General features: G+C 49.2%; 1 protein-coding gene across 1 annotated transcript in view; it reads left to right on the top strand.

The window, feature by feature from the left end:
• Positions 1-15000, top strand: part of GLTP (glycolipid transfer protein) — a 34257-nt gene that overhangs the window by 10417 nt on the left and 8840 nt on the right. The window contains exon 3 of the mRNA XM_078623440.1: positions 679-737. Within this exon, the coding sequence (XP_078479566.1) occupies positions 679-737 (59 nt within the window). The remainder of the gene's footprint in view (positions 1-678; positions 738-15000) is intronic.

Genomic DNA, 15000 nt, shown 5'->3' with positions numbered 1-15000 from the left:
GTGTGTCACTGTGTGTGTGTGTGTGTCACTGTGTGTGTGTCACTGTGTGTATGTGTGTGTATGTGTGTGTGTCACTGTGTGTGTGTCACTGTGTGTGTCACTGTGTGTGTGTGTGTCACTGTGTGTGTGTCACTGTGTGTGTGTCACTGTGTGTGTGTCACTGTGTGTGTGTGTGTCACTGTGTGTGTGTCACTGTGTGTGTGTCACTGTGTGTGTGTGTGTGTCACTGTGTGTGTGTCACTGTGTGTGTGTGTGTGTCACTGTGTGTGTGTCACTGTGTGTGTGTGTCACTGTGTGTGTGTCACTGTGTGTGTGTCACTGTGTGTGTGTCACTGTGTGTGTGTCACTGTGTGTGTGTGTCACTGTGTGTGTGTCACTGTGTGTGTGTCACTGTGTGTGTGTCACTGTGTGTGTGTGTGTCACTGTGTATGTGTGTCACTGTGTGTGTCACTGTGTGTGTGTGTGTCACTGTGTGTGTGTCACTGTGTGTGTGTCACTGTGTGTGTGTCACTGTGTGTGTATGTGTGTGTGTGTCACTGTGTGTGTGTGTGTGTCACTGTGTGTGTGTCACTGTGTGTGTGTGTGTGTGTGTGTCACTGTGTGTGTGTGTGTGTCACTGTGTGTGTGTCACTGTGTGTGTGTGTGTCACTGTGTGTGTGTCACTGTGTGTACCCTCAGACTGCCTGGGCTCCACGGTGTTCATGCCGATCAAGTCGGATGTCAGCGGCAACATCGAGGTGAGATCTCCATGACGATGATGATGGTGATGTTCACCATGATGATGATGGTGATGATGTTCACCATGGGGAGATGATGTTCACCATGGTAGGTGAGGTTCACCATGATGACGATGGTGATGTTGTTCACCATGGGGAGATGATGTTCACCATGGTAGGTGAGGTTCACCATGATGATGATGGTGATGTTGTTCACCATGGGGAGATGATGTTCACCATGGTAGGTGAGGTTCACCATGATGACGATGATGATGTTGTTCACCATGGGGAGATGATGTTCACCATGGTAGGTGAGGTTCACCATGATGACGATGATGATGTTGTTCACCATGGGGAGATGATGTTCACCATGGTAGGTGAGGTTCACCATGATGACGATGATGATGTTGTTCACCATGGGGAGATGATGTTCACCATGGTAGGTGAGGTTCACCATGATGACGATGATGATGTTGTTCACCATGGGGAGATGATGTTCACCATGGTAGGTGAGGTTCACCATGATGACGATGATGATGTTGTTCACCATGGGGAGATGATGTTCACCATGGTAGGTGAGGTTCACCATGATGATGATGATGGTGATGTTCACCATGGTGAGGTGATGTTCACCATGATGATGATGGTGATGTTCACCATGGGGAGATGATGTTCACCATGATGATGATGATGGTGATGTTCACCATGATGATGGTGATGAGATGTTCACCATGTGAGGTGATGTTCACCATGTGAGGTGATGTTCACCATGTGAGGTGATGTTCACCATGGTGAGGTGATGTTCACCATGGTGAGGTGATGTTCACCTTGGTGAGGTGATGTTCACCATGTGAGGTGATGTTCACCATGTGAGGTGATGTTCACCTTGGTGAGGTGATGTTCACCATGTGAGGTGATGTTCACCATGGTGAGGTGATGTTCACCATGGTGAGGTGATGTTCACCTTGGTGAGGTGATGTTCACCATGTGAGGTGATGTTCACCTTGGTGAGGTGATGTTCACCTTGGTGAGGTGATGTTCACCATGTGAGGTGATGTTCACCTTGGTGAGGTGATGTTCACCTTGGTGAGGTGATGTTCACCATGTGAGGTGATGTTCACCATGTGAGGTGATGTTCACCATGGTGAGGTGATGTTCACCATGTGAGGTGATGTTCACCATGTGAGGTGATGTTCACCATGTGAGGTGATGTTCACCATGTGAGGTGATGTTCACCATGTGAGGTGATGTTCACCATGTGAGGTGATGTTCACCATGTGAGGTGATGTTCACCATGTGAGGTGATGTTCACCATGGTGAGGTGATGTTCACCATGTGAGGTGATGTTCACCATGGTGAGGTGATGTTCACCATGTGAGGTGATGTTCATCTTGGTGAGGTGATGTTCACCATGTGAGGTGATGTTCACCATGTGAGGTGATGTTCACCATGTGAGGTGATGTTCACCATGTGAGGTGATGTTCACCTTGGTGAGGTGATGTTCACCATGTGAGGTGATGTTCACCATGTGAGGTGATGTTCACCATGTGAGGTGATGTTCACCATGTGAGGTGATGTTCACCTTGGTGAGGTGATGTTCACCATGTGAGGTGATGTTCACCATGTGAGGTGATGTTCACCATGTGAGGTGATGTTCACCATGTGAGGTGATGTTCACCATGGTGAGGTGATGTTCACCATGTGAGGTGATGTTCACCATGGTAAGTGATGTTCACCATGTGAGGTGATGTTCACCATGTGAGGTGATGTTCACCTTGGTGAGGTGATGTTCACCATGTGAGGTGATGTTCACCTTGGTGAGGTGATGTTCACCTTGGTGAGGTGATGTTCACCATGGTGAGGTGATGTTCACCATGTGAGGTGATGTTCACCATGTGAGGTGATGTTCACCTTGGTGAGGTGATGTTCACCATGTGAGGTGATGTTCACCATGTGAGGTGATGTTCACCTTGGTGAGGTGATGTTCACCTTGGTGAGGTGATGTTCACCTTGTGAGGTGATGTTCACCATGTGAGGTGATGTTCACCTTGGTGAGGTGATGTTCACCATGTGAGGTGATGTTCACCATGTGAGGTGATGTTCACCATGTGAGGTGATGTTCACCTTGGTGAGGTGATGTTCACCATGTGAGGTGATGTTCACCATGTGAGGTGATGTTCACCATGTGAGGTGATGTTCACCATGGTAAGTGATGTTCACCATGTGAGGTGATGTTCACCATGGTAAGTGATGTTCACCATGGTGAGGTGATGTTCACCTTGGTGAGGTGATGTTCACCATGTGAGGTGATGTTCACCATGTGAGGCGATGTTCACCATGTGAGGTGATGTTCACCATGGTGAGGTGATGTTCACCATGTGAGGTGATGTTCACCATGTGAGGTGATGTTCACCATGTGAGGTGATGTTCACCTTGGTGAGGTGATGTTCACCATGGTGAGGTGATGTTCACCTTGGTGAGGTGATGTTCACCATGTGAGGTGATGTTCACCATGGTGAGGTGATGTTCACCATGGTGAGGTGATGTTCACCATGGTGAGGTGATGTTCACCTTGGTGAGGTGATGTTCACCATGTGAGGTGATGTTCACCTTGGTGAGGTGATGTTCACCATGTGAGGTGATGTTCACCATGGTGAGGTGATGTTCACCATGTGAGGTGATGTTCACCATGTGAGGTGATGTTCACCATGTGAGGTGATGTTCACCATGTGAGGTGATGTTCACCATGTGAGGTGATGTTCACCATGTGAGGTGATGTTCACCATGTGAGGTGATGTTCACCATGTGAGGTGATGTTCACCATGGTGAGGTGATGTTCACCATGTGAGGTGATGTTCATCTTGGTGAGGTGATGTTCACCATGTGAGGTGATGTTCACCATGTGAGGTGATGTTCACCATGTGAGGTGATGTTCACCATGTGAGGTGATGTTCACCATGGTGAGGTGATGTTCACCATGTGAGGTGATGTTCATCTTGGTGAGGTGATGTTCACCATGTGAGGTGATGTTCACCATGTGAGGTGATGTTCACCATGTGAGGTGATGTTCACCATGGTGAGGTGATGTTCACCATGTTGAGGTGATGTTCACCATGTGAGGTGATGTTCACCATGTGAGGTGATGTTCACCATGGTGAGGTGATGTTCACCATGTGAGGTGATGTTCACCATGTGAGGTGATGTTCACCATGTGAGGTGATGTTCACCATGTGAGGTGATGTTCACCATGTGAGGTGATGTTCACCATGTGAGGTGATGTTCACCATGTGAGGTGATGTTCACCATGTGAGGTGATGTTCACCATGTGAGGTGATGTTCACCATGGTGAGGTGATGTTCACCATGTGAGGTGATGTTCACCATGGTGAGGTGATGTTCACCATGGTGAGGTGATGTTCACCATGTGAGGTGATGTTCACCATGTGAGGTGATGTTCATCTTGGTGAGGTGATGTTCACCATGTGAGGTGATGTTCACCATGTGAGGTGATGTTCACCATGTGAGGTGATGTTCACCATGTGAGGTGATGTTCACCATGGTGAGGTGATGTTCACCATGGTAGGTGAGGTTCACCATGATGATGATGATGATGGTGATGTTCACCATGGTGATGTGAGATCTTGATGATGATGGTGATGTTCACCTTGGGTAGGTGATGTTCACCATGTGAGGTGATGTTCACCTTGGTGAGGTGATGTTCACCATGTGAGGTGATGTTCACCATGTGAGGTGATGTTCTCCATGTGAGGTGATGTTCACCATGTGAGGTGATGTTCACCATGGTGAGGTGATGTTCACCATGTGAGGTGATGTTCACCTTGGTGAGGTGATGTTCACCATGGTGAGGTGATGTTCACCATGTGAGGTGATGTTCACCATGGTGAGGTGATGTTCACCATGTGAGGTGATGTTCACCATGTGAGGTGATGTTCTCCATGGTGAGGTGATGTTCACCATGGTGAGGTGATGTTCACCTTGGTGAGGTGATGTTCACCATGTGAGGTGATGTTCTCCATGGTGAGGTGATGTTCTCCATGGTGAGGTGATGTTCACCATGGTGAGGTGATGTTCACCTTGGTGAGGTGATGTTCACCATGGTGAGGTGATGTTCACCATGTGAGGTGATGTTCTCCATGGTGAGGTGATGTTCACCATGTGAGGTGATGTTCACCTTGGTGAGGTGATGTTCACCATGGTGAGGTGATGTTCACCATGTGAGGTGATGTTCACCATGGTGAGGTGATGTTCACCATGTGAGGTGATGTTCACCATGGTGAGGTGATGTTCACCTTGGTGAGGTGATGTTCACCATGTGAGGTGATGTTCACCATGGTGAGGTGATGTTCACCATGGTGAGGTGATGTTCACCTTGGTGAGGTGATGTTCACCATGTGAGGTGATGTTCACCTTGGTGAGGTGATGTTCACCTTGGTGAGGTGATGTTCACCATGTGAGGTGATGTTCACCATGGTGAGGTGATGTTCACCATGTGAGGTGATGTTCACCATGTGAGGTGATGTTCACCATGGTGAGGTGATGTTCACCATGTGAGGTGATGTTCACCATGTGAGGTGATGTTCACCATGTGAGGTGATGTTCACCATGTGAGGTGATGTTCACCATGTGAGGTGATGTTCACCATGTGAGGTGATGTTCACCATGTGAGGTGATGTTCATCTTGGTGAGGTGATGTTCACCATGTGAGGTGATGTTCACCATGTGAGGTGATGTTCACCATGTGAGGTGATGTTCACCATGTGAGGTGATGTTCACCATGGTGAGGTGATGTTCACCATGTGAGGTGATGTTCATCTTGGTGAGGTGATGTTCACCATGTGAGGTGATGTTCACCATGTGAGGTGATGTTCACCATGTGAGGTGATGTTCACCATGGTGAGGTGATGTTCACCATGTTGAGGTGATGTTCACCATGTGAGGTGATGTTCACCATGTGAGGTGATGTTCACCTTGGTAGGTGAGGTTCACCATGATGATGATGATGATGGTGATGTTCACCATGGTGATGTGAGATCTTGATGATGATGGTGATGTTCACCTTGGGTAGGTGATGTTCACCATGTGAGGTGATGTTCACCTTGGTGAGGTGATGTTCACCATGTGAGGTGATGTTCACCATGTGAGGTGATGTTCTCCATGTGAGGTGATGTTCACCATGTGAGGTGATGTTCACCATGGTGAGGTGATGTTCACCATGTGAGGTGATGTTCACCATGGTGAGGTGATGTTCACCATGGTGAGGTGATGTTCACCATGTGAGGTGATGTTCACCATGGTGAGGTGATGTTCACCATGTGAGGTGATGTTCACCATGTGAGGTGATGTTCACCATGGTGAGGTGATGTTCACCATGTGAGGTGATGTTCACCATGTGAGGTGATGTTCACCATGGTGAGGTGATGTTCACCATGGTAGGTGAGGTTCACCATGATGATGATGATGATGGTGATGTTCACCATGGTGATGTGAGATCTTGATGATGATGGTGATGTTCACCTTGGGTAGGTGATGTTCACCATGTGAGGTGATGTTCACCTTGGTGAGGTGATGTTCACCATGTGAGGTGATGTTCACCATGTGAGGTGATGTTCTCCATGTGAGGTGATGTTCACCATGTGAGGTGATGTTCACCATGTGAGGTGATGTTCACCATGGTGAGGTGATGTTCACCATGTGAGGTGATGTTCACCATGTGAGGTGATGTTCACCATGTGAGGTGGTATTGTGAGGGTTGAACAATGGGCGTGTGGGTGGCTGCGATGGACTTTGCAGAGCGCGTCCGTTGAGAGATGACCACGCAGACACACACACACAGTGACACACACACACAGTGACACACACACACAGTGACACACACACAGTGACACACACACAGTGACACACACACAGTGACACACACAGTGACACACACAGTGACACACACACACACACACACAGTGACACACACAGTGACACACACAGTGACACACACACAGTGACACACACAGTGACACACACACACACAGTGACACACACAGTGACACACACAGTGACACACACACAGTGACACACACAGTGACACACACACACACAGTGACACACACAGTGACACACACACACAGTGACACACACACAGTGACACACACACAGTGACACACACACAGTGACACACACACAGTGACACACACACAGTGACACACACACACACACAGTGACACACACACACAGTGACACACACACACAGTGACACACACAGTGACACACACACAGTGACACACACACACAGTGACACACACACACACACAGTGACACACACACACACACAGTGACACACACACAGTGACACACACACACAGTGACACACACACACACACACAGTGACACACACACACAGTGACACACACACACAGTGACACACACACAGTGACACACACACAGTGACACACACACAGTGACACACACAGTGACACACACAGTGACACACACACACACACACACACACAGTGACACACACAGTGACACACACAGTGACACACACACAGTGACACACACAGTGACACACACACACACAGTGACACACACAGTGACACACACAGTGACACACACACAGTGACACACACAGTGACACACACACACACAGTGACACACACAGTGACACACACACACAGTGACACACACACAGTGACACACACACAGTGACACACACACAGTGACACACACACAGTGACACACACACAGTGACACACACACAGTGACACACACACACACACAGTGACACACACACACAGTGACACACACACACAGTGACACACACAGTGACACACACACAGTGACACACACACACAGTGACACACACACACACACAGTGACACACACACACACACAGTGACACACACACAGTGACACACACACACAGTGACACACACACACACACACAGTGACACACACACACAGTGACACACACACACAGTGACACACACACACACACACAGTGACACACACACACAGTGACACACACAGTGACACACACACACAGTGACACACACACACAGTGACACACACACACAGTGACACACACACACAGTGACACACACACACACAGTGACACACACAGTGACACACACACACACACACACACACAGTGACACACACAGTGACACACACAGTGACACACACAGTGACACACACACACACACACACACACAGTGACACACACAGTGACACACACAGTGACACACACACAGTGACACACACAGTGACACACACAGTGACACACACAGTGACACACACACAGTGACACACACAGTGACACACACACACAGTGACACACACAGTGACACACACACACAGTGACACACACACAGTGACACACACACAGTGACACACACACAGTGACACACACACAGTGACACACACACAGTGACACACACACACACACAGTGACACACACACACAGTGACACACACACACAGTGACACACACAGTGACACACACACAGTGACACACACACACAGTGACACACACACACACAGTGACACACACACACACACAGTGACACACACACAGTGACACACACACACAGTGACACACACACACACACACAGTGACACACACACACAGTGACACACACACACAGTGACACACACACACACACACAGTGACACACACACACAGTGACACACACAGTGACACACACACACAGTGACACACACACACAGTGACACACACACACAGTGACACACACACACACAGTGACACACACAGTGACACACACACACACACAGTGACACACACACACAGTGACACACACACACAGTGACAACACACACAGTGACACACACACACAGTGACACACACACAGTGACACACACACACAGTGACACACACACACAGTGACACACACACACACACACAGTGACACACACACACAGTGACACACACAGTGACACACACACACACACAGTGACACACACACACAGTGACACACACACACAGTGACACACACACACAGTGACACACACACACACAGTGACACACACAGTGACACACACACACACACAGTGACACACACACACAGTGACACACACACACAGTGACACACACACACAGTGACACACACACACACAGTGACACACACAGTGACACACACACACACACAGTGACACACACACACAGTGACACACACACACAGTGACACACACACACAGTGACACACACACAGTGACACACACACAGTGACACACACACAGTGACACACACACACAGTGACACACACACAGTGACACACACACACAGTGACACACACACAGTGACACACACACACACACAGTGACACACACACAGTGACACACACAGTCACACACACAGTGACACACACAGTGACACACACACAGTGACACACACAGTGACACACACACAGTGACACACACACAGTGACACACACACACACAGTGACACACACACACACACAGTGACACACACACAGTGACACACACACACACACAGTGACACACACACACAGTGACACACACACAGTGACACACACAGTGACACACACACAGTGACACACACACACAGTGACACACACACAGTGACACACACACAGTGACACACACACACACAGTGACACACACACACAGTGACACACACAGTGACACACACACAGTGACACACACACACAGTGACACACACACACACACAGTGACACACACACACACACAGTGACACACACAGAGTGACACACACACACAGTGACACACACACACACACACAGTGACACACACACACAGTGACACACACACACAGTGACACACACACACACACACAGTGACACACACACACAGTGACACACACAGTGACACACACACACACACAGTGACACACACACACAGTGACACACACACACAGTGACACACACACACAGTGACACACACACACACAGTGACACACACAGTGACACACACACACACACAGTGACACACACACACAGTGACACACACACACAGTGACACACACACACAGTGACACACACACAGTGACACACACACACAGTGACACACACACACAGTGACACACACACACACACACAGTGACACACACACACAGTGACACACACACACACAGTGACACACACAGTGACACACACACACACACAGTGACACACACACACAGTGACACACACACACAGTGACACACACACACAGTGACACACACACACAGTGACACACACACACAGTGACACACACACACACACACAGTGACACACACACACAGTGACACACACAGTGACACACACACACACACAGTGACACACACACACAGTGACACACACACACAGTGACACACACACACAGTGACACACACACACAGTGACACACACACACACAGTGACACACACAGTGACACACACACACACACAGTGACACACACACACAGTGACACACACACACAGTGACACACACACACAGTGACACACACACACACAGTGACACACACAGTGACACACACACACACACAGTGACACACACACACAGTGACACACACACACAGTGACACACACACACAGTGACACACACACAGTGACACACACACAGTGACACACACACAGTGACACACACACACAGTGACACACACACAGTGACACACACACACAGTGACACACACACAGTGACACACACACACACACAGTGACACACACACAGTGACACACACAGTCACACACACAGTGACACACACACAGTGACACACACAGTGACACACACACAGTGACACACACAGTGACACACACACAGTGACACACACACACACAGTGACACACACACACACACAGTGACACACACACAGTGACACACACACACACACAGTGACACACACACACAGTGACACACACACAGTGACACACACAGTGACACACACACAGTGACACACACACAGTGACACACACACACAGTGACACACACACAGTGACACACACACAGTGACACACACACACACAGTGACACACACACACAGTGACACACACAGTGACACACACACAGTGACACACACACACAGTGACACACACACACACACAGTGACACACACACACACACAGTGACACACACACAGTGACACACACACACAGTGACACACACACACACACACAGTGACACACACACACAGTGACACACACACACAGTGACACACACACACACACACAGTGACACACACACACAGTGACACACACAGTGACACACACACACACACAGTGACACACACACACAGTGACACACACACACAGTGACACACACACACAGTGACACACACACACACAGTGACACACACAGTGACACACACACACACACAGTGACACACACACACAGTGACACACACACACAGTGACACACACACACAGTGACACACACACAGTGACACACACACACAGTGACACACACACACAGTGACACACACACACACACACAGTGACACACACACACAGTGACACACACAGTGACACACACACACACACAGTGACACACACACACAGTGACACACACACACAGTGACACACACACACAGTGACACACACACACACAGTGACACACACAGTGACACACACACACACACAGTGACACACACACACAGTGACACACACACACAGTGACACACACACACAGTGACACACACACACACAGTGACACACACAGTGACACACACACACACACAGTGACACACACACACAGTGACACACACACACAGTGACACACACACACAGTGACACACACACAGTGACACACACACAGTGACACACACACAGTGACACACACACAGTGACACACACACACAGTGACACACACACAGTGACACACACACACAGTGACACACACACAGTGACACACACACACACACAGTGACACACACACAGTGACACACACAGTCACACACACAGTGACACACACACAGTGACACACACAGTGACACACACACAGTGACACACACAGTGACACACACACAGTGACACACACACACACAGTGACACACACACACACACAGTGACACACACACAGTGACACACACACACACACAGTGACACACACACACAGCGACACACACACAGTGACACACACAGTGACACACACACAGTGACACACACACAGTGACACACACACACAGTGACACACACACAGTGACACACACACAGTGACACACACACACACAGTGACACACACACACACACAGTGACACACACACAGTGACACACACACACACACAGTGACACACACACAGTGACACACACACAGTGACACACACACACACACAGTGACACACACACACACACAGTGACACACACACAGTGACACACACAGTGACACACACACAGTGACACACACACAGTGACACACACACACAGTGACACACACACACAGTGACACACACACACAGTGACACACACACACAGTGACACACACACACACAGTGACACACACACAGTGACACACACACAGTGACACACACACAGTGACACACACACAGTGACACACACACAGTGACACACACACAGTGACACACACACACACAGTGACACACACACACACACAGTGACACACACACAGTGACACACACACACACACAGTGACACACACACACAGTGACACACACACAGTGACACACACACAGTGACACACACACACACACAGTGACACACACACAGTGACACACACACAGTGACACACACACACAGTGACACACACACACACACAGTGACACACACACAGTGACACACACACACACACAGTGACACACACAGAGTGACACACACACACAGTGACACACACACACACACACAGTGACACACACACACAGTGACACACACACACAGTGACACACACACACACACACAGTGACACACACACACAGTGACACACACAGTGACACACACACACACACAGTGACACACACACACAGTGACACACACACACAGTGACACACACACACAGTGACACACACACACACAGTGACACACACAGTGACACACACACACACACAGTGACACACACACACAGTGACACACACACACAGTGACACACACACACAGTGACACACACACAGTGACACACACACACAGTGACACACACACACAGTGACACACACACACACACACAGTGACACACACACACAGTGACACACACACACACAGTGACACACACAGTGACACACACACACACACAGTGACACACACACACAGTGACACACACACACAGTGACACACACACACAGTGACACACACACAGTGACACACACACACAGTGACACACACACACAGTGACACACACACACACACACAGTGACACACACACACAGTGACACACACAGTGACACACACACACACACAGTGACACACACACACAGTGACACACACACACAGTGACACACACACACAGTGACACACACACACACAGTGACACACACAGTGACACACACACACACACAGTGACACACACACACAGTGACACACACACACAGTGACACACACACACAGTGACACACACACACACAGTGACACACACAGTGACACACACACACACACAGTGACACACACACACAGTGACACACACACACAGTGACACACACACACAGTGACACACACACAGTGACACACACACAGTGACACACACACAGTGACACACACACACAGTGACACACACACAGTGACACACACACACAGTGACACACACACAGTGACACACACACACACACAGTGACACACACACAGTGACACACACAGTCACACACACAGTGACACACACACAGTGACACACACAGTGACACACACACAGTGACACACACAGTGACACACACACAGTGACACACACACACACAGTGACACACACACACACACAGTGACACACACACAGTGACACACACACACACACAGTGACACACACACACAGTGACACACACACAGTGACACACACAGTGACACACACACAGTGACACACACACAGTGACACACACACACAGTGACACACACACAGTGACACACACACAGTGACACACACACACACAGTGACACACACACACAGTGACACACACAGTGACACACACACAGTGACACACACACACAGTGACACACACACACACACAGTGACACACACACACACACAGTGACACACACACAGTGACACACACACACAGTGACACACACACACACACACAGTGACACACACACACAGTGACACACACACACAGTGACACACACACACACACACAGTGACACACACACACAGTGACACACACAGTGACACACACACACACACAGTGACACACACACACAGTGACACACACACACAGTGACACACACACACAGTGACACACACACACACAGTGACACACACAGTGACACACACACACACACAGTGACACACACACACAGTGACACACACACACAGTGACACACACACACAGTGACACACACACAGTGACACACACACACAGTGACACACACACACAGTGACACACACACACACACACAGTGACACACACACACAGTGACACACACAGTGACACACACACACACACAGTGACACACACACACAGTGACACACACACACAGTGACACACACACACAGTGACACACACACACAGTGACACACACACACACAGTGACACACACAGTGACACACACACACACACAGTGACACACACACACAGTGACACACACACACAGTGACACACACACACAGTGACACACACACACACAGTGACACACACAGTGACACACACACACACACAGTGACACACACACACAGTGACACACACACACAGTGACACACACACACAGTGACACACACACAGTGACACACACACAGTGACACACACACAGTGACACACACACAGTGACACACACACACAGTGACACACACACAGTGACACACACACACAGTGACACACACACAGTGACACACACACACACACAGTGACACACACACAGTGACACACACAGTCACACACACAGTGACACACACACAGTGACACACACAGTGACACACACACAGTGACACACACAGTGACACACACACAGTGACACACACACACACAGTGACACACACACACACACAGTGACACACACACAGTGACACACACACACACACAGTGACACACACACACAGCGACACACACACAGTGACACACACAGTGACACACACACAGTGACACACACACAGTGACACACACACACAGTGACACACACACAGTGACACACACACAGTGACACACACACACACAGTGAC

The sequence above is a fragment of the Lampetra planeri genome, unplaced genomic scaffold (genome assembly GCF_965212315.1).
Source record: "Lampetra planeri unplaced genomic scaffold, kcLamPlan1.2.h2 scaffold_253, whole genome shotgun sequence".
Lineage (NCBI taxonomy): Eukaryota > Metazoa > Chordata > Hyperoartia > Petromyzontiformes > Petromyzontidae > Lampetra > Lampetra planeri.
Note: the sequence above shows the minus strand (reverse complement) of the source record. Positions and strands in the feature narration are given on the sequence as shown.